Source organism: Staurois parvus, unplaced genomic scaffold (genome assembly GCF_062004578.1).
Source record: "Staurois parvus isolate SC_StPar_1 unplaced genomic scaffold, SC_StPar_1.0 ptg001650l, whole genome shotgun sequence".
Lineage (NCBI taxonomy): Eukaryota > Metazoa > Chordata > Amphibia > Anura > Ranidae > Staurois > Staurois parvus.
Genome location: NW_028319446.1, coordinates 283,583 through 306,491, shown reverse-complemented (window position 1 = coordinate 306,491; position 22,909 = coordinate 283,583). Strand labels below are relative to the sequence as shown.

General features: G+C 41.3%; 1 protein-coding gene across 1 annotated transcript; it reads right to left on the bottom strand.

Moving 5' to 3' along the window:
* Positions 1-1,460: 1,460 nt before the first annotated feature.
* On the bottom strand, positions 1,461-19,551 carry LOC149434866 (protein YIF1B-A). The gene is made up of 8 exons (XM_089663297.1): positions 19,403-19,551; positions 15,186-15,412; positions 11,248-11,352; positions 10,492-10,570; positions 9,603-9,660; positions 6,219-6,374; positions 4,352-4,445; positions 1,461-2,605 (listed from the first exon to the last, which is right to left on the bottom strand). Exons 1-8 carry the CDS (start codon positions 19,428-19,430, stop codon positions 2,450-2,452), a joined length of 903 nt encoding a protein of 300 aa, XP_089519423.1. The 5' UTR covers positions 19,431-19,551; the 3' UTR covers positions 1,461-2,449.
* Between the last annotated feature and the right edge of the window lie 3,358 nt (positions 19,552-22,909).

Sequence of the window (22,909 nt, the reverse complement as noted above, 5' to 3'; positions counted from 1 at the left end):
TTTTTTACATACTGTCACCCTAGCAGTAGTGTCACCATGGTGACACTGTACTACTTTTGGGGGGTGATGAAGATTTTTTTTACATCCTATATGGGTGTAAAAGCAATCATTTCTCTTTCTCTCTGTCTGCATTCTTGCAGCCATTGAGAACTACTGAGTGAGCTGTGATTGGTCACAGCTTGTCACATGGTATAAGGCTGTTGTGAATAGCCTTGTACCATGTGACCTCTGTGATCATTCACAGATTTCACATGTAGAAAGCAATGATGTCACAAGTGACATCTTGCTTACTACTTTGCATGTGATCACTGATTGGCCAATCAGTGATCACATGATCGGGACCTCGTAGAGAGGTCCCGTCCGATCATCGGTGTTTCACTGTGTCCGGAGGACACAGCGGGCACCAGATTGCGGTGCTGTGCGCTCCCGGGGAGCGCGCACAAGCAGGGTGCGGGAGGCCGTTTATAAACGGCCAACCGACCCTGCAGTGCCACCGTCCGGCCGTTTATTTACAACGGCTGGTCGGGAAGTGGTTAAAAATTAATAGGCTGCCTTAACACAATACATATTAATGTGCAATGGAACGCACATGATTGGCAAAGATGTGAATGAGCCTTAATTCCTTCCTCTCCTAGGGCAATAAGGCTCACTTGCCCTACTTAATCCATGTATGTCCAACCTAACTGTGCCCCTCCATAGATAGAGTTCATCCCCCCCCCCCCCCATACATGGATTCTTCCATGGAATCCTCCCTGCTTTGCCATTGTATTGTGACAGCAGGGACTCCTCCACTGTCAGTGTCAGATCAACAAAAGTTTTCCAACAGTCCTATTTGACAAGAGTTGATCGGTAGGTTGACTTCAGTCAAGCAGGAATGGCCATAGATGGGTTGCCCTAGGACAGGACTACATAAATGGACGTTTTACACCCCAGAAATAACAAAGAACACTTGGAAGAGTTCAGCATTTTAACTACTGCAGCAGGACATTCTTGAGGGATTTTTTATTCTATTATTTGGCAGGGTGAAGGGTGAGCCATAGAAGTATCTTGATCAATAGCCATTTGTGGCATTAAGAAAAACTGTGGGTCATTTACTAAAGCTGCAGTGCCAAATCTGGTGCAGCTCTGCGTGGAAACTAATCAGCTTGCAGTTTTTGGGTTTTTTTTGTCAAAGCTTGATAGAACAAGCTGAAGTTAGAAGCTAATTGCCTACCATGCACAGCTGCACTAGATTCTGCACTCTCCAGTTTTAGTAAATCAACCCCACAGTCTCAGTGACAAGGAGGAAGAATCATATGCTTGCTTGTACTTGTATTACCTAGCCTCTTGATTGACACAGTCCTCAGCCCAAAAAGACACATGGTCCTGTGTCCAGAAAAGAAATTAATATTCTCAAATTTGAGAGGTCCAAGCCTGATTTGCACTCTATTGCAGGGGCCCATTAAGAAAGATTCAACACATAGCATTGAAAAAGACAAAATTTAATGTGCTCGAGACACCGGCTGTAACAATTAAATAAAAATGAAGACCGCTGTGTGAAGTCTTGATCCCGCCACACACTGCTATACTTCACAACATTCAAGGACCCCTTTGCCCGTTAATTAGCTAGATCTTTATACGAGTACACATGGCTTAATATTGTACAATAGAGTCCCAAGCCAATAAAAGTCCAGACAAATGAAAGCTTGGTAACTATGCAGTATTCCTCGGCTGCAGTGATAAGGCAAAGCCCCCTTTGATTGGAACTGCACTGAACTCTGAGACATCATGGGGTCCTGTCGGTCTTCCTTCCCAGACAAAAGCAAAGTCTTAACCAGGTGCAATGGAGTATCTGAGAGTCCAGTCCTGTGCTTGATTTCAGTGTGGGGGTTGCAGGCACCAGGAGCTGTGTTTACCAGCAGAATTACATGTCATGCATTAGAGAGATCTCCAAATATATGTATAACTCTAAGAATTCAACCATAGAAGCAAACACTTCTTTCCTTAGAATAAAGATGCTAAAATGAAAGAGTTTGGTATAGGGTGCAAAATGAAAAAGGCATTTTTGACTTTTCTGTTGCCCAGTACTTGCTGGCCTGTTCACTGGAAACCAGATGGGTTGAGTTTTGTGGATCCTTAATATGTACAAGCAACTGTACAACCAAAGACTTTACACTGAATATGTTTGAGGAGTACTGAGCTGTGCTATGTGAGGCTGCGGTAGTGAGAGACCACTATCATCCCGAGTACATGTTTGTCCAGTGGTCCTTCTCACAGTGGTGGAGGAGGGATTGAAAAAGGGACCGCTGTACAATGAATGAGCAGACAATGTGATCCACACACAGAAAACAGTACAAAATAATGAGGGGGAAAAAAAAAAAAAAAAGGGACTTGTAGGGTGTTTGAAGTCATCCTGATGCAGGGGAGATTTCCATTTTCATTTTCAGGACAAGCTCTGGCTGAAGGTGAATCATCTCACTAGGTGATATGTCAGCCAGTACATGAACAAAGGCTGCACTGCAGCAATGGCCATGGTCAGGTACATACGCAGCTGGTTCCTAGCCCCACGCACCAGAACTCCTTCTGCTGCAGCTTCTGACAAGATCTTTAACCGAAGAGTCCGAACCTAAAGTCAATGTAAAATTTACATTAGCCAACATAAATATTGACAAGTCCCATTTAAAATAGTTCCTGTAAAAGGAACGGTTTGCATTAACATACAGCAAACGGCATTTGTAACAGAGCCATTTAGAAAATGAAAAGGCTCTGTCTGGCTGCCATTTACAGTTAGTTTGTGAATTAGGTATTTACAAGGGTGTTGTGGCAATGGAGATCTGGCGACAATGACCAAAATGCATATTTTCAAAACCTTTTTAGAAAAAAACAAAAAAAAAACCCAGAAGAACAGAGTTCTTGCAGAAGTTCATTGACCAATGAGCAATTTCTGCCTCTCAGATAAGTTCCCACTGACAACTTTGATCTCTTTAGCCATCTGTATGTTGATAATTCTCGATATCCACAAGCGTAAGGAGCATTCTTCCCACTGACCATCACACTAATGTACCACGTGTTATGTAGATATAGTGGTTTTTAGCAGGGGTTCTTTGAGACTGGAAGTTAAATTTCAAGGCTTCCGTGTTGAAAAGATTGACAAAGACTGCTCTAGAGTTCGATCATGCAGAAGCATAATAAATGTCGGTACTTGCAACAAATTCATGTACCTGTCAGAGACAGGTATTTTAATCTATTGGAGGCATCACAGCAACCACACATCCCTGTCCCCATTCAGCTGCCAGCCAGGAAATTCCTATTACCCAAATATGGCCAATGGGCAATAATAACAGCAACAATCTCACCCTTTGTTTACATTCAGCAATGAAATCCACTGGCAGGTAGATGAATGGGGCTGGGAATGAGTAATTTGTTCCTAGGAAGCCACTGTCGACCAGAGTCCTAGCAGCCATGAACCCTGTGCAGCATGTATACAACAAACTTTAAGCACTGGTGTCTCTCTGTAATTAGGAGCAGCCAATTTTTAAAAGGGGCTATACTGCCAGAATAATGTTGTAAATGGTTTACTGAATTCCCCTTAGGCGTTTTGATGTACCATCACCTATTGTCTGCTCCAGTAAGCAGTGGAGAGGCAGAGAACTGAGCAATCAACAGTCTTGCTCGGTTCTTGGTCTTAGAGGTGGCAGGGGACAGATGCTGCATACACCTAGACCAGCATAAATATTTGTTTTTTTTATTCCCAAATGTCTTATTTAAATTAAATATAAGTTTTGTCTAAAATTCCACTTTAAGGTTTATCCCAAACCCCCAGAATCCAAATTCACTCAATATGCAAATGGGAAGCCTGGCCACATTTTACACTGCCCCAATCTGCACAACTAGTTAGGGCAGCATTTCTGTAAATGCTTATTCTACCTTTTTGCCCCATTTCGTGTGGTAAAGTAGTAAATGCAACAACAGTGATCTAATGGTCAATATGCATTTGTTAAGTTTTGAAATGAAGCCTTCAGAGCACTGCACCCAGAAGGGCAAAGAGGATTGCTACCCTATTCTGCATAGTCACCTGTTACTGTAATTGAAGGGACATAAGTGAATTTTCCCAGACTTGGCTGATGCGGTCAGAGTCATGCACAGCTGCACTAAATTTAAAAGATTAAAATATCCTGGGGAAAGATACTCTCTGTAACTCAGGTAAGGTGTAAGGCATGGTGTAAGCAACCATGCTGTACTTAGCCTTTAAGGGATGTTCCAAAGCTCTAGTGTAGAGGTGAAAGTTGCTATTAGAAAATTGGACAATATGCAATGAGATATTTGCCAGCTTTTAAAATTGTATGATCAGCCTAATAATTGAGATACCTACCATGAAAAATACTATGGAAATTGAGCACCAGGCGAGTAGTAGATAATATCCTGTCTTCCCAAACAGAAGCCCACACAGAACTGCCCAGATCATCCTACAGAAAAATACAGTGATATTAGGAGAATTAAAAAAGGGCAGAAGAGACATTGCATATTAAAGCGCAACTAAACTAAAAACAAAAACAGAATACACCAAGGCTGGATTACAAATACGTCTGTAAATTTTGTTTACATTGGGGGGGGGGGTGGAAATAGGATTTGCAGAGAAAAGATAACATTGCTTTTTGTTCAGCTCACAGGCAGTGAAAAAGACCCTGCATTTTTGACAAGATCAGCAGGTATTTTCTGTACTTGCTGAAATTGTTCTTAACCTTAAAAAAAACAAAACCGCAGCCACCACAGCCAACGATACTAAGCTGCAACGCATTACATTTCTTTTCTTGAGTTTGCCTTTAAGGGCCCATTCGCACTAGATGCAGTGGAACACATTTCTGACTGCACTTTAATTGCATAGATATTCCAAATTTAGGTTATCCTATGGGCACAGTTCACACTCTGAGAGTGTGAGAAATAAAACCCCAAAAAACAGCAAGCTGCATTTTCAAATGCACAGAAACACATGTGCATGCAAGAAAATGCACTGTAAAACGCAGTGAAGTGCACATAAAAGCCCAAAAGAACAATGCACCGCAACTGTGCATGAAAAAAAAAAAAAAAAACGCGCACACACAGGTGCACACAACACTTGTCAAATGTATGCCATTGAATATGCAAAAATGCAGTTACTGAGTGTTTTTGCATACGCAGCGACACACATTTCTGTCCATTTGCAGAAAAATGCATCATGCTGTACTTTTTTTCACTGCATTGCAATAGTGTTAACTATGTCCATAGGATAACCTGGATTGTGGATTGTCTATGCAGCTGGAATTAAGTTAAAAATGTATCTGGTGTGAATGGGCCGTAAAAAGGTTCAGAGTAGTGAAGAAAAAAAAAAAAAAAAAAAAAAAAAAAGGGAGGACCTGAGCACTTCATCAGTTATTATTAACAACCCTACAAATAATTTAAACCCATAGTGAGGGTGCAAGGAAGCTGCGGTCATCAAATTCTTCTGAAATGCTGGTTACCCGATTGCAATGATGATCCACAGTGCCATGATAATCCATGTGTGCTGACGTCACTCTGACTTCTCAGATGTGAATACTTTCTCCAAGTCAGCGACTCCGAAAATGTTTAAAACTAGGCAACTAGTATTTTCAGAAGGAAGTCAGCAGCTTACATTTTTTTTGCCTAATACATTTTCTAAGATGGTCAGCTCCATCTAGTGGCAATGATGTAGCATTTTCCTGAAATACGTCAATAAGGAAAATACTGTATTACAGCGACTAGCTGGAGCGGACAATCATATGAAAATAAATGTATGCTTGAGACATTCACACAGACATTTTTTGCTTTTGTAAATAGACTCCAGAGTGTTTACCATAACCAGCATTACAGATTTCATATTCGGCGCCATCTGCTGGTAAACTCTGGTAACAGACCTTGTCTCTATTCCTGATGAAATAAGTTTTCAGTCCCCAGTTGCAGGCAATAGCTGGATGCAAGATGATGGGATACGTGTACTTTTAATCTATTTACACACAAATGGGGGTCTATATAAATTTTGCTGTGAGGCTTTTCTTGAACCAGAGACTATATTACGATCAACAGACTGAATGCAAAAGGTTCAACACCAGTTTTTTTGTTTTTTAAAAGGAACTCTGGGTACCTGGTTCCTTTGACAGCCATAAACAATTAATCCGGTCTTCAGGAAAAGGTGTTTAAATAAAAGTAATTTACAGAATACAGTCCTCCTCCTCAACACTCACCCCACATACTTGTATCCAGAAAATGCAACAAGATCCACTGTAGTCAGGTCGGTATTTACAGTAACTAAATAGAGGCTGAGAAGAATGGCAAATACTTCCACTATGAGCCAAGCAAGGGCAGAACTGGCCTGCATACCGAGGATTTCTGGTGAGAAGCTGAAAATGGAAATTAAATACACTATTAAATACAGTTGATTGTGACAATAGCAAATTCTATACTACAAGTAAAAAAGAGGTTACAAAGTGTTTAAAGCTCCAGGCATAAAACTAAACACACAAAAAAATATATGCAAAATATGACATCTGTCAAAGCATTTGTATTTCTGTTCAACCAATCTCGTCATCCAGATAACACTGCTAAAGCACAGTCAGGTGCTGTCCTATCTGAGACCTCCCTGTAGATGCATAGTACTGAACCATATAGCCTAGTCCAACACCTGGTCCAACACCAATCGCATTCTGTAACTGAAAACAAAAATTACAGTATTTCTCCACAGTTACTCAATCCCAGGGCCTTTCAAGCAAAGTCAGATTATCCAACAATGAATTTGAATTATATGCCTTATGAACATCTGCTTTCAAACTTCTTCTGGCCGGCAGCTCTTGCAACAGACAAGGTGATCTGATAGCATAAAAACAGTCCAAAAACACATCAGGGCCTCCATGCACTGATAAAACACAACAGCCATTATAGCATTTGTTGTTCACCACTGTGTGTGGAAATTAAAGGGCTGTTTGGGCTATGTGTTCCTCTGCTGTTCAGCAGAGCTGCATGTTTAAATTTCATTATATCCAATTCTGTCTGTGAGCAGTTCTTTATCTTTCCTTAGAGGACAGGATCAGTAGTAATTCAGGGATAACAGTGTTATACTGCGACTTTCAGAAGGAATTGGACCTCTTGAATGCAGCAATATAACTCATTTATCAAAGAATTTCTTCATGCTTGTGTCCTTAAATGGACTTTGAGAAAAAGTTTTTACAGCAAGTACAATCATTTTATTTTCTTTATGGTCTCTTAAAGAGGACACAGGATTGTAGTAATTTTTCTACAAATGGGTTACTACTGATGCCTTCAATTTCTCCAAAAGGCAGCAGTACAACCCTGTCTGAATTACTACTGATCCTGTGTCCCTTAACCGCTTCTCGTCGCCCTATAGCAGAACTACACGTGACTCTGTATTTCCAAGTAGGGGGTGCACATGCCGTCCTACCCACGCCGCCATTGGCGGCTATTTATGTCAATCACTGGGTCCCAGCCGGAGATTTCCACAGCACCTGGAGATTGACGAGTATCACTAAAAGGGGAGAGACATGTGTGTAAGCAACATAGGTCTCTCTCCTACCAGAAGTAACATGCTGCTGTGCATTTCTCTGCACAGCAGAGAAATACACAGCAGTATGTGAAGTCAATCTTCCCGACGCGGATAGCCCCTGGCTATCAGTATGTTTCCCTAGTAAAACACACAATAAAACAGCACACAGTTAACCCTTTGATCGCCCCAACTGTTAACCCCTTCTCACCCAGTGTCATTAGTACAGTGTCAGCGATTTTTATTAGCACTGATCATTGTATTAGTGGCATTGGGATGTCAGTGGCAGTTAGTCTCCCCAACCCCCCCGCCCCAGTGTCAGAATGGCCGCCGCAGTCCAGCTATAAAGTCGCTGATTGATGCCATTACTGGTGTATATAATATATAAAAAAAATTCCAGCATATATACACCGCCATTTGTAGATGCTATAGCGTTCACGTGAACCAATTCATTTACATGTATTGGGATTTTTTTTAGCAAAGACATGTAGCAGAGTACATTTTGGCCTAAATTTATGATGAAATTTGATTTTTTTTTACATTTTTACTGGATATGCTTTATAGCAAAATGTCAAAAATACGTTTTTTTTTTCAAAACTGTCAGTCATATTTGTTTATCGCGCAAAAAAATAAAAGTCGCACAGATGATCAAATACCACCAAAAGAAAGCTCTATTTGTGGGGAAAAAGGACATAATTTTCATTTGGGTGCAGGATTCCATGAACGCGCAATTGTCAGTTAAAGTAACGCAGTGCCGTATCGCAAACACTGACCTGGTCAGGAAGGGGGTGAATTATCTGGAGGGCAAGGTGCTGCTGTGAAGGCAATTTAACCAGAAGTGTAGTTAAAATTACACACATGGAAATCAGCACAAAGGACATATGATGTGTCTTGTGTCGATTCTTGTTTCGGGAGAAATCTTGCTCCGTACACCCCACTTCTCCAATGCAGCAAGGGTTTATACAGCTCAGGAGCTGACAGAAGATCATCAAGAGAGCTTGACTATGCCCACCGTTTCCTGCTACAACCCCCAGTCATAGAATCCTTACTACAGCATCTATGAATGACAGAGAATCTATGAATGGGGGACAGGCAAATGATTGATAGGTGCAGCCCTCCATTCAGAGAGCCGTGTCATTCATAGTAGCTGTAGGATGGCAGCAGCATAGTCTGCTCTCCTACCTGTAAAAAAAAGGTGATCGCAGCAGAAGTGGGAGTTGGTACCTGTCAATTCGGGTACCCGCTCCCCAAAAGTGCCAATCCTTAATGGGGAGCGGGGGACAAAGGCTTAAAGCGGAACTTCCCCTTTTGGGTGGAGCTCTGATTTAACATCTATAATTATAGCTCCTTACCTGTGTTAACCTTTGTCACACTGGAAGATTACAGCGGCAAGGGCAGTGGGTAGGACAGAGCAAAATTTCTCCTGTAACAAGAATCAAACACAAGGGACACATCATACTAACCGTAATTTATGTCCTTTGTGTCGATGTTTAGGTTTGTCATTTTAGCTACACTTAGACTTTAATGGGGTGGATATCAAGAGAGATCCAGGCACTTATACTAGGCTTTGTTAAAAATACAATACATATATAACTGGTATTTTTTATACATCTGCCTGGAATCAGCTTGCATTGAAGGGTATTACTTCGGTTACATATTCATTTTTAAAAAAACACTGTGACTGCTGAGTCGGTGGTTATACTTGCCACTTCAGGCTAAAAAATAAGTATCAATAGGTCAAAGGTCTGCATTTGTGGACAATTCCAGCATACTCATGAATGACCTTTGAGCTAACAAATGTCTGCAACACAGAATGGCTTTCTGATAATTTACACAGCTTTAATCCAGATCTACTTACCACAGCAACAACATGAACTTATGTTATTGCCTCACAAGAGAAAACAAGTGGAAGACACAACAGAGAACAGCACTGCACAATACTTCTTTAAACATATGTACACAAAGGACTCCCAGAAAAACAGCAGAGAAGAGGAATATATAAAATTCATCATTTTTATTTCTAAAAGCAGCACACTCCTAAATAACAATGAAAGAATAAAAATATATCACTCACTTGTTCTGTGTACCCAGAGCTAGCCCAGCTACCAGAATATAGGTGATAAAAGCCATAACTAAGAAAGGGAAAGAATGGTGTGGAAAATACAAGAATAATGAATACCTTTTAAAATCAGCATACATTTACACTTATTGTAATACAAAGACTGAACAACCGATATTTGCACTGTGTAGGTCAACACAGTGGTGGAGCGTTACAAAAATCAGTGCATGCAGAATCTGATGCAGCTGTACATAGTAACCAATCAGCTTCCAGGTTTAAGACTAGGTTCTAATGGCACGCTGCCTGCACTGGAAATCGCAACCGTACTGGGAACTGAGGTTCTCGTGCAAGCTGCGTTTTCAGAAGAAGTGCAGGGACTTCTTCCCTGCGTGTCCCGGGGCACGGGAGTCCATTCAAATGAATGGGAGCTCGTGCCCACGCAAAACGCGGACCGCAGATATGTGAACCAGGGGTTATGGTCAATGCCTAATTGAACAAGCTGAAGTTAAAATTTGATTGGTTACTATTCACAGCTGCATTAGATTCAGTGTGCTCCAGTTTTCGTAACCAGTTTGCCTTTTTAGGGTCCTTTCACACCACATGCAGTTTTATCTGCATCAAAAAAGCATGTTACAGTTGGGGAAAAAAAAGTGTTTTTTTTCCTGCACAGAACTGTACTGGAATGTGGTTAAATAAAAAAAAAATAATAATAATAATAATAATAATAAATATATATATATATATATATATATATATATATATATATATATATATATATATATATATATATTATTTGTTACAAATTTTTTTCTTTTACACAAAAAAACTGAACTTATCCTTGAAGTGGTCAGCATGTATGGATATAGTGCTTATGGAAAAAAAATGAAATGTTTTACCAACTCACCTGGAATGTAGAGGTCTGGGGCATTTACATCAAACCTTGGTGCTACAGGAATGTCCTGCTGGTACCTGACTTCCCAGTCCTGAAATACACAGAATCCAAAGTCTTAATTCACCCTTTTAATTGTATTGTTTATTCTAGGATGATACTCGCCAAGATTGGGTCTTATGTGAAAGTAAGTAAAATCACAGTGTGGTAGATCACATATTTCCACATCTCAATAGCTAGAGCTAAAAGTAGCACATATCTGCAGTACATATCCATTATCTCTGTAAAGACTCTACAAATCACAGAAAACAAATAAAAATGTGGATCTGCCAGAAATGCACTCAGCCACTCACTTCCTATTGGAAGCTGGAAACACACAGAAAGACTGAAATTTGAAGAAATTGTGTCAGACCTGACTCAGACTCAGATTCTGGTACAGCTGACCGCATACTCAAAGGTAACAATTAGACAAAGGAAGCCTCACCACAAGTAGCTCTGTCTCTTTAGCTAATCTACAGTGCTCTCAGAATCCTTTGTTATTTATAAAACCTTATCAATAGGCTAATAGGAAAAATGGAACACATGCAGGTTATTCCCAAATAGGTAAAATGAATACACATGGCTTAGTATTCATTGTTATGATGGTTTGTACATCTATAGCTGGGTTCTGCATCTAGTATGGAGATATCCACTGCCTTTTGCTCTCACAGTTTGCCTCAGGCAGTTCTTTGTTAGATAGTTACAGCCTGCAATTCATGAATCAGATCTTACCTGATGCATAAAGGGAAAGAAGAGCAGTCCAATCTTTTTCCCGACATAGACCGTGTCTACAGCAAAATAATACTTTAGTTTACTCACTGGGATAATCCTATCAATCTGTAGGAGAGAAAAAAAAAATAGGCTAGCTTCAAAACCTGGTACAATGTTTGCATCACACTGCATATAGGTATAGAAAAGAATCACCCCCCTTTAAAATAATCACATTTTGTTGCTTTGCAGCCTGAAATGAAGACAGACACAGTTTTTGTTTTATCTAGCTGTATGCAACTTTTAACATCCAAGTGAAAGATATTACACCATGTCAGAAAAAAAAAAAAAATCCAAAACAATCATTGAGTTGGAAAAAAGGATCACCCGCTCCTAAAAACACTCAATCAGGTGTAGTTAATCACCCGCTCAATGGCACACAAAGCCATTTGACTTTCAACTGTGATCAGTTGTGGTCATTTTGATTAGCTCAGCATAAAAAGTTTTCCTGGAGCATTTCAGTCCCTGGTAATACAACTGAAGCAAACAATCAACTATGGGTGGCAAGGCCCTGTCAAAAGATCTCCAGGATAAAATTGTGGACAGGCACAAGACAAGAGATATGTATATAGGTGGTGCAGCTCTAAAGATGTCAGAGTAAATATAATATAATTCACAATGAAAAAAACCAAGACCTATGGTTAGGTCAATCCAAAGCACAGTGTGACATAATATATTATTACAGATCTACATCCTTATAAGATCATCCGTAAAACAAACGTAAGTGCCACAGAAGGTGTCAAATTAAAGTGACAAAGTGCAGACAAACATATATAAGTAATGGCAAGGTGGTCACAGGTGCCACTCTAATGCACTTTGTCACTTTAATTTGACACCTTCTATGGCACTTACATTTGTTTTACGGATGATCTTATAAGGATGTAGATCTGTAATAATATATTATGTCACACTGTGCTTTGGATTGACCTAACCATGGGTCTTGGTTTTTTTCATTGTGAATTATATTATATTTACTCTGACATCTTTAGCGCTGCCTAAATACATATATTCAGAAGGTTGATTTGGTACCTTTTTGGTGTACACAGCAGCTTATCAATTAGCGCTCACTTCCACATATCTTATTACACAAGACAGGAGATGGATACCAATCAATACCTAGAAGCACAGTGAAGTCTATTTTTAAGAAATGGAAGCTATTTAGTACAGCACAGACTCTCCCTGGATCAGGGCATCAAGCCAAACTGAATGAAAGGGCCAGGAGGAAACTGGTCAGAGAGGCTACCAAGAGGCCTACAGCAACTCTGAAGCAGTTGCAGGAATTTATGACAAAGAGTGGTCATTGTGTGCATGTGAGAATATCAAAAATACTCCACAAATGTGGCTTGTATGGGAGAATTGCAAGAAAAAAGCCACTCCTCAAGGCCACATGCAGTCATGACTGAGCTTTGCCAAAATGCACCTTGACGATTCTGAGGCCACGTGGAAAAAGGTGTTATGGTCAGATGAGAGTAAAAATTAATAATTTGGCCTCAACACAAAACAATCTGGTGGAAATACAATACAGCTCACCATCCAAAAATACCACTCCTACAGTAAATCATGGAGGTGGCAATATCCTGGTATGAGGGTGTTTCTATGCAGCAGGGACTGGGGCACATTTCAGCATAAAAGGAAAAATGGACAGGGCAAAATACCGTCAAATTCTTGGGGAAAAATCTGCTGTCCTCTGCCAGAAAGTTGTCAATGGGCAGAAGGTTTACCTTCCAACATGACAATGACTCAATGCACACAGCAAAAATGACCACACAGTGGTTGTAGGAGAAAAAGCTGAATGTCCTTACATGGCCTATTCAAAGCCCAAACTTAAACCCCATTGGAAATCTGTGGAATGACTTGAAGACAGCAGTCCACAAAAACTGTCACCATCAAATTTAACTGAAATTGAGTAGTTCTGCAAAGAAGAGTGGACAAATATTGTAAAATCTAGATGTGCAAAGTTAGTAGAGACATATCCCGACAGACTGAAGGCTGGTATTAACCACCTCAATACTGGGCACTTTCACCCCCTTCTGGCCCTGGTCAATTTTCAGCTTTCAGCGCTCTCACACTTTGAATCACAATTACTCAGTCATACAACACGGTACCCATATGAATTTTTTTTTTTCCCCCACACAAATTGAGCTCTCTTTTGGTGGTATTTAATCACCACTGGGTTTTTGTATTTTTTGCACTATAAATCTAAAAAAAAAAAAAAAAACTTTGAAAAAAAAAAAAGCCAAAAAAACAAATACACTGTTTTCTTGGTTTTGGTTATAAATTTTGTAAAATAAGTAAAATTTCTTCATACATTTTGACCTTAATTTAGACTGCTACGTTGCTTGGTAAAAATAATGAAAAATCAGTATATATTATTTGGTATGTGTGAAAGTTATAGAGTCTACAAGCTATGGTCACTGAAAATTAATCACACCTGATCACAACTGGTGTACTGACAGACTATCTCGTTCCTTGAGACACTAATGCAGGCCATAGACAGGTCGAAAATCGGCCGATTTTTCTTTTAAAAAAACAAAACAAAACAAAACAAAAAAAAAAAAAAAAAAATCGGTCGTTCAAGCAGCCGACGTTACCAGCAACGGTAAAAAAAACAAAAAAAACAAAAAAACAAAAACACTTCTTCATCCTCTTCTTCTCCTTCATCCTCTTCTTCTCCTTCATCCTCTTTCCTCTTCCCCTTCTCCTTCTTCCTCTTCTTCATCATCTTCTTTTTTCTTCCTCTTGCAGGTCACTGCTCATGCGCAGATTTTTTTTATCGGTAAAAGATCGGCCGATTTGCCCATCATTGCCGCGAAAATCGGCCGATCGGCAAAATCGGCCGATTTTTTTCCAACTTTACCGATAAAAAAAATCTGCCAAAATACCGAAAAACGGCCGAACATTTAGCCCACTAACGATCCGAAAATCGGCCGATTTTATTTTCAGCCGAAAAATCGGCCAATTTTCTACCCGTCTATGGCCTGCATTACAAGCCAGGAAAGTACAAACACCCCCCCAAAGACCCCTTTTTAGAAAGTAGACATTCTAAGGTATTTAGTAAGAGGCATGCTGAGTTTTTTTAATTTGTAAATTGTGCATGCTTATGGAATGGTTCCAAACTACAGTATTTGAAAATCTCGACAGGCGACAGTTTATAAGCCTTTACAGGTTACCAGCTTACAGTTACAGAGGAGGTCTGGTGCTAGAATTATTGCTCTCGGTCTGACATTCACGGCAATACCTCACATGTGTACTACGATCGCTGTTCACCTATGTGTATGAGACCAATGTGTGTCCGCCTTTGCACACGAGCAAGGGGGGGGGGGGGGGGACGGTGATGCTTTCAAGCCTATAATACCGATCCATCATCTTAAATAATCAGGACAAGTGCAAATGCCATAGTTACGATTCCTGAAATAGTACTGGAGCCAGAGATAACAAGACATGTTGAACATGTTTAGAAGGAGGCAAACAATGGAAGTTTCCAAATTTCTCTCAGTGCATCGCTCCTCTAATACAAAACTCCAGCCAAACCCTTTTTTGGGACACATTGTGGTCTCACCAATGAGGAGAACTTTTCCGTAACACTGTTTCAGTGGCGCTAGTAACGAAGACAGGGGATTCTGCAATGAGGAATATACATCAGATGAAATGTTTATAATTTGGGATGGGTTTTTATTATCGTCTTAGTTTCCACTGATGAAATTCCTCTTACTTTGCCCGAGTGACAATGGTTACTTTATACTGGTACCTCCTAGCCGCCTAACCATTTTTAAAATCTTCCAAATATAAGTATGGGAAGCACAGAAACTGAGAAGGTCCCAACACAGCACAAACAACGAGGGGTGTGTAAGAATATCCAGAATCCCAAATCATGTTGGAAAATCATTTTACACTGTACTCACATTCTTGTCCACCATCTCCTTGCCCTGGCTTGCCAGACTGCTTCCATAGGCCATTGCAAAGTTGGACATTGGCTCGGACAAGAAAGCCTGAGTTGGTATACCGAGGGCTGGGGATCCATGGTTGGGGTACTCTGCTGCAAGAGGGCCTGTTCCTGAGCTGGTATCATCAAACAGCTGATGAGGTGCGGCAATATTTGGGTTGGAGCCTCGAAGGCGACGCTTTGAAGCTGCAAATGGAAAAAAAAAATTGTCATGAATTATAGATGGATGGCTTAAAAACAAATAAATAGGCCAGTCAACCAAAATATGCATGAATCTGAACAAGTGATTTATCTCATTGTTTCCTATACCTTTTTTGCACTCTGCATTGGCCATTACAGAATCCAACCCTCCCAGTTGCGTTTGCAGTATATTTTATATTATGGAGATAATAGATAAACAGCAACAACTAAACTACAAAAAAAAAGGAGAGCCAGATCTACACAAGGTAGACTGAAGTCAGAACATTGGTAGGTGGTAGGGACAGCTTGTGACATAGGTCCCCAATATCTAAAAATCTAGGGTGTGACCCGCCCCACATCTCCACTTCACCAAAGGGCAATACTTGACTTCTAAGTGTTAACCACTTGACCTCCAGAGAGTTTTACCCCCTTCATGACCAGAGCATTTTGTTGCTGTCCAGCATCACTGTGCTACTTTAGCTGGCAACTGTGCAGTCATGCAATACTGTATGCCAATTAAATTTTTATAATTTTTTCCATAAAAATAGAGCCTCCTTTTGGTGGTAGTTGACCACCACTGGGTTTTTATTTTTGGCGATAGAAACAAAAAAAACAAACAAAAAAAAAAAATTTAGAAAAAAGAAATATTTTCTACTTTTCGTCATAAAACACCTCCAATAAAATCAAATTTCATCAGAAATTTAGGCCAAAATGTATTCTGCTAAATGTCTTGATAAAAAATAAATAAAATAAAAATCACAGTAAGTGTATATTAATTGATTTGTGTGAAATTTACAGCGTCTACAAGCTATGGGATATATATTTCAACCTGATGTACCGCTGACCTATCCTATTTCGAGGCCCTAAAGTGCCAGGACAGTACAAATAGCCACAAATACCCCTCAAATGACCCCTTTACTAAGAGGCATGGTGAGTTTTTTGAAGTTGTAATATTTTGTCACAGTTGTTTGGTAAATTAAGAAAATAAATAAATGTCACCAGTGCAGTACAGCATCATCATATGACTGACAGTATGTGTAAAAAAAAAAAAGTTTGTATTCAATTATTTAATTTTTTTTTTTTTAAAATACTCTGATCAGTGTAGTGAAACCCAACATTAAACCCCTGGTCCACTGATCACAAGTGCAATGCTTTCCAGGCTTCTGCAGGAAACAATAATAAATGCACATTTTTTCCGCAAAAATATGTGCATTTATTATTTTTTCTTAAAAGGTGAACTTATCCTTTAACTATTTCCCAAAACAAATACATTCAAGGCATGCCATGATTAAAAACCATCACAGTTGCTTGTGCTCTCTAACTGTTCACGTGAAGCACCATGGCAACTGCAAAGCAAAGAAAGGCCAAGATGGCAGCTTCTATGTCTGTTAAGGAAAGGAGGATTTAGTTCTGCTTTAAGCTCACCACGCACTTTATATTCTAATTGTACAATCTCCTCTAGATCCACCAATACATATGTAGAGCTGGCCTGACTGTATGTAGTTCAGGTGGGCTCTCACATTACATCGTTTTGGTAAATCCAATGTTGATTGTACAGAGGTTGTATGTATATGGTGAACTATAAGACTAGCGCTCAGGAAGCCTCACAACCAAGACTTTCTGATAACTGATTGGAATATTCAAGTGATCACACCCTCACAATGTCTGATTCACCTACAGGTCTGTTCACATCTGTGTGTTGTAAAATGTGATATTCTCCCCCCTTCCCCAGGCACTTGGAAAAAATTGACGTGCCAAGAAAATAAAAATGCACTTAAAGTTGAACTAAACCCTCCTATTGTTTTCAGTCAAGGAAGCTGCCATCTTAGTCTTTGTTTGATCTTCAACTGCTGCACATGTGAGCAGTTATGACTCCAGCCATTTGATGGCTTGACAGTTTGGTCGACATACAAGCATAGGTGACAGTTACTTTCTGGGCATGTGCTGGGAAGGTAACTGGTTTTTTTTTTTTTTTCTTAAAATGTTAAATCGATGGATTTAAAAAACATGCAGAGCGCTTCCATTGATTATACTGGTAGGTGGAGTGTTGATAAAATGCACAGAAGATGCATTGATCTGGGGCAGACATTTCAATATGAAACCAAGATAAAGAACACAGGGACATGACTTCAAACCAGCTGGAGGAAAGTTCAGAACTAATCTAAGAAAGTATTATTTTACTAAAAGAGTAGCTGAAGCTTCTATTAGACTTCTAGCAGGGAAGTGAGTCAGTCAGCAGTAAGTGGCTTTAGACATGCTTGAGACAAATGGAAATCGATGCTCAGACAAAAAAAAAAAAAAGTGGTTATAAACCCAGAGAAGTGACTGACTTCAGATGATACACAGAGATAAGACAAACCCTCCTACATAAGTTGTACATGTTTATCTACAGCCGTCTTTCCCCTACATCCATTCAAATTCCAGAATTTACACAGGATCTCTCAGCTCTGAAAAGCAGAGGGGAGAGAGCTGAAGTTACATCAGTGAGGAGAGCTCTGAGAGCTGACTGGAAGGAAGGGACACACCCTCCTCCACGCAGCATCAGAGCTGAGGCTGCCAATCAGCTGGAGGTCCTTCCCCTGTCATCACTGTTTTCTTGGTGTCAGGAAAACGTGTCAGAAGTGACTTATGCTGACAGCAGAGGAATGAGGCAGCAGACAGAAATGACACTTAGTGTTCTGGATTTGAGACAAGTACACACTCTAAAACACAGGTGTCAAACACAAGGCCCATATGCCGAATCCGGCCCTCTTGGCCATTCCATGTGGCCCTTGCACCAATCCTGCAAGTACCCCCTTGTCTCTGCCCCCACCTTGTCTCAGCAGAGAGGGGAATAGAACCAAATCCTGCACCTCTCAGTGCAGCTGCAGTGTCCCCTCATCTCTGCCTCCACTGGTCTCAGCATTCAGCAGAGTCTGGCAGCTGACTCCACTCCTCCTCTGGGCCTCCTCCAGACAATGCACTTTCTGCTTTCCAGCTCTGAGGGGGTGCATGGTTATGTCATGGAGGGTGTGGGATTCTTGACATCTGTAATGGGGGGGGTGCTGTGGATATCAAGTCTTGCAGATATAACCGACCCATTGAGGGCAACCATAATGCTGATCCAGCCCATGATGAAATGGAGTCTGACGCCCCTGCTCTAGAGGGATATGCTTTGTTTGTATTTCATGGCTGAGCTTTACAACCACCAAACAAAAGAAAAAAAAAAAAGACTCAACAGCCCACCTGATCACCTTTTTCTGTCCTCACATTTCTGTTTCTAAGGTGCTGAAAGCAGGACTTTTCAGAAGTGCGGTGCCTCTTTCACAGGGGGCAGATTCTGTTGTGATTGGAGCAGAGCGGGCGGATGACACATCTCTGCTCGGTTTATGCAGAGCGGACACAGACAGAACCCCTCACTCTGCTCTATGGGCGGCCGGGTGCTGAACAGACTCTGTTGTCCATTTACGGTCCCACCTAAATGGAAGAGCTCAGACCCCTTTCCGTTTTTTAGAGGATCGGACCCGGAGGTGGACAACTGGACACGAGTCTGTTTACACCCACCAGTCCATAGGGATGAATGGACCATCCAACCAGGTCGGCCTGAATAACAGGCGGATCGGATCGCCCTGTGAAAAGGGCCATAGGATTTAAAGGGAACTATTTTCCAGATGACTTTGGCTGGGAAGGTGTGTTCTAGCGCACAGATGTGAGCGGACCCTAATGTGTAGACCAACCATGGAGGAGACGTACTGATTGGTGGCCAGCGATGACCAGGGACCCGGGCCATTCACACTCCATACACAGCCGGTCAGAGGACAGCACAGAGCACACTAACTGACAACCACTGTCCATGTCTGTGGATGGAGCACAGGTCTCCACATAGTACATCACAACCCTCCCCACTGACAGACTTGGCTCTCCAGCTCCTGTCTGCACACACCCAGCACCGTCTTCCCTCCTCGTAACACCCGCCCTCCAGACCCCGCCTCCACCAGTATACCGGCCACTACTCACGGGCCCTGAAGCTGCTCTCCCGGTTCATGGCTCCGGTGGGATGACGCGGCTTCGCCTCCGCCTGGCCACGTGACGCTTAAACGCGGCGAACCAATAAAAACAGAGAGATGGTAGATTGTATCTGAGAATGCTTGTTGATAAAGCTCAGTGAAAAGTCAGAAAAAAAAGACAAGGAAGAGTCTGTGATGTGGCATGGGCGTGTAGTGGGCGGGGATCTTGCGGACACGACTGAAGCAGCGGGCGGGGTTTAGAGGAAGGGCACGGTACCCGGAAGTGAATGGAGTAGTTGCCTGATTTTAAAGAGACCCTGTTGTCACCAGACCATTCCTGTCAAGAACAAGAATCTACATACAGGGGGAGATTTACTAAAACGAGTGCACTCAGAATCTGTGCATGGTAGGCAATCAGCTTCTATCTTCAGCTTGTTCAATTAAGCGTTGGCAATAAAACCTGGAAGCTGATTGGTTTCTATGTAGAGCTGCACCAGATTTTGTACTCTTTAGAAAATAACCCCCACTGTCTTCTAAGTTGTAATCATTTAAAATGCTAGATTTTCTGTGCTGTTGCAACTTTTATAGGTTGGTGACAGGATCTTTTTAACCACTTGCCTACTGGGCACTTATACCCCTTCCTGCCCAGGCCAATTTTCAGCTTTCAGCGCTGTCACACTTTGACAATTGCGCGGTCATGCAACACTGTATCCATATGACATTTTTATTTTTTCACGCAAATAGAGATTTCTTTTGGTGGTATTTGGTGGTATTTATTTACCACTTGGTGTTTTATTTTTTGCACTATAAACAAATTTCTTCATTTGTGTTATAATATTTTGCAAATAAAAAATCTTTCTACACAAATTTTGGCCAAAATGTATTCTTCCAAAATCTCTTTGGTGAAAATAACCCAAATCAGCGTTTAAAAAGTTGTATTAACTGTGGTATAAAATCAATAAATCCTGATGTACTGATGGCTGATCTCATTTCTTGAGGTCCAAAAATGCCAGAACAGTACAAATATCCCCCAAATGAAAGTAGACAGTCTGAGGTATTTCGTAAGAGGCATGGCAAGGTTTTTTGAAGTTGTCATTTTTTGTCATAATTTTGTGGAAAATGAAGAAAAAGTTTTCACAATTTTTTTTTAACATACTGTCACAAATGCAGTACAGCTTCATCATATAACTAGTGTGGCGGTGTTTAGGGACACTGGCGACAGTATGTAAAAAACAAAACAAAAAAAAGTTTTTTAATTTTTAAAAACATTTTTATTTAACTATTTTTTGTTCTTCTCCTATGACCAGAGCAATACAATGTTACCATAGTACTTACCTGAGAACGATGCCCTCCAGTGATGTGCTGTCACCGCTGACAGGGCTTCCATTTTCACCCGGTATTCCTTCCAGGTTTGGCCGTGGCATGGAGCTCTGAAGGCACAGGTTAAAGAACAGCCTTTACTTCCACTTTGAGGGGAATGTGCAGAGGTGACAGGGGTGCTTTACATTTTTTAAAATTATTTTTATGTGTTTTATACAGTTTTTCACTTTTAAATTTTTTTTTACTGTATTACCTTCGCAAGGGGGTCAACATGCATGACAGGAGATATAATTCCTGCTGCGGCATGTGTACACCCAGGCTGCTGCCTTTGCAGCAAAGCTAGTCCATTTGAAGGAGCAGAAAAAAGCAGTTTAACTGTGTTGTATTACCGCTGTCTCTTTGCTGGATGGGCTGTCTCTCAGCTGCACAGCTGTCTCTTTGCTGGAAGGGCTGTCTCTGTGCTGGATGAGCTGTCTCTTTGCTGCTTGGGCTGTCTCTTTGCTGGACGGACTGTCTCTTTGCTGCTTGAGCTGTCTCTTTGCTGGATGGGCTGTCTCTTTGCTAGATGGATGTCTCTTTGCTAGATGGGGCTGTCTCTTTGCTGGACAGGCTGTCTTTTGCGTGACAGCTGTCTCTGCTGGATGGGCTGTCTCTTTGCTGGATGGCTGTCTATTTGCTGGGCGGACTGACTCTTTGCTGGATGGGCTGTCTGTTTGCTGGTTGAGCTGTCTCTTTACAGCCCGTCTAGGCTGTCTCTTTGCTGGGCAGGATGTCTCTTTGCTGGATAGCAATGTCTCTTTGCTGGATGGGGATGTCTCTTTGCTGGACTGGGCTGTCTCTTTGCCCAGTTGGGTCCAGCAAAGAGACAATTCAATCCAGCAAAGAGACAGCCTAGTCCAAGAAGGGACATTTGTGGATGGGGATGTCTCTTTGCTGGACATTGATGTTTCATCAATGAGCATGTCTCTTTTCTGGATGGGGATCTCTCTTTGCTGGATTGAGCCATCTCTTTGAATATATAGGGGGCACTGTGATTAGATCTCTCTCTGTAATCAATACAGTGCCCCTTTACAATGCAGTCCCCTTTATATCACGGTGCCCCTTTATATTACAGTGCGGAGGAAGGATTCTGTGAATATTCCATCACCAACTGCCCCCACGAATAACCTTGCACCCTTCCCCCCCGGAAATTGGCTGCTCAGTCTAAAATGCTTTTTTTTTTGTCCCAGTCTGGGCCTGAGCACAGCCTATTTATTGTGTGTATTATATGGCTGGCAACACAAAACCAAGTACCTAAAATCAGATATCCCTAGTTTTCTCAATGCACCACAGCCTTGGGTTGGAGTGTGTTGGGGTGCCAACAAAATGAATGAGGCTGCACCACTGTGTTAAATGGAAAATAGCACATCTTACTGTAACACATCATTGTATAGCCAGCCTCATAGTAATGGCTCATGTTTATAAAACCACACCACCATGCCACAATGGGGCACAGCCCCATTAAGTTGAGACTGAGGAGATAATTTTTGACGCAGCATGTGCACACCCCATATGCTGCCTTTGCAGCTGAATGGAGAGTGTTTGGAGTCAGTAAAACATAGCTCAACCATGTGTTTTACCCCCCCCCCCCAACTGCAAGTGTAAACTTAGCCTAAATCTGTTTCACAATGGGGTTGATTTACTAAAGGTAAATATACTGTGCACCACAAGCGCAGTTGCTTTAGATCCAAGAGGAAGCTCTGAAATGAGGCAAAGCTCTGCTGATTTCTTTCATCCAATCATGTGCAAACAAAAATGCTGTTTTTTTATTTTACCTTGCATGTTCCCCTCAGATTTAGAGCAACTGCACTTTCAGTGCACTTGTAGTGCACAGCCTATTTGTCTTTAGTATGTCAACCCCAATGTGTCTCATTGCCACAGTTTAGCATTGTCTTCTTGCTGTGCAACAGAAGGCTACATTTACCAGGCAACTAACCCCAGTGCAAATGACAGCGGCAGGAATCTGTTGATTCCTGCAGCTGTTTTTGTCACCTGTGAGTGGCTAGCTGTGGCCATCTAACTCTGTACACTTCAATGACAGGTTAGCAGCTACCCATGGCATTCCGCACAGCCAGAAATTAGCTGCAGAGATCACTGCTGGATGCGCACAGGTGGCAGAAACAGCTACAGGAATCAGCATATCTCTGCTACTGTCATT

Excerpts from the sequence above, each read along its gene's own strand:
- LOC149434866 (XM_089663297.1), bottom strand. The coding sequence starts at position 19,430 with ATGAACCGGGAGAGCAGCTTCAGGGCCC. Across the intron at positions 15,413-19,402 it reads GGAGAGCAGCTTCAGGGCCC|CTTCAAAGCGTCGCCTTCGA; the intron begins GTGAGTAGTGGC and ends TTCCATTTGCAG. Across the intron at positions 10,571-11,247 it reads TCTTTCCCTTTATGCATCAG|GACTGGGAAGTCAGGTACCA; the intron begins GTAAGATCTGAT and ends TGTGTATTTCAG.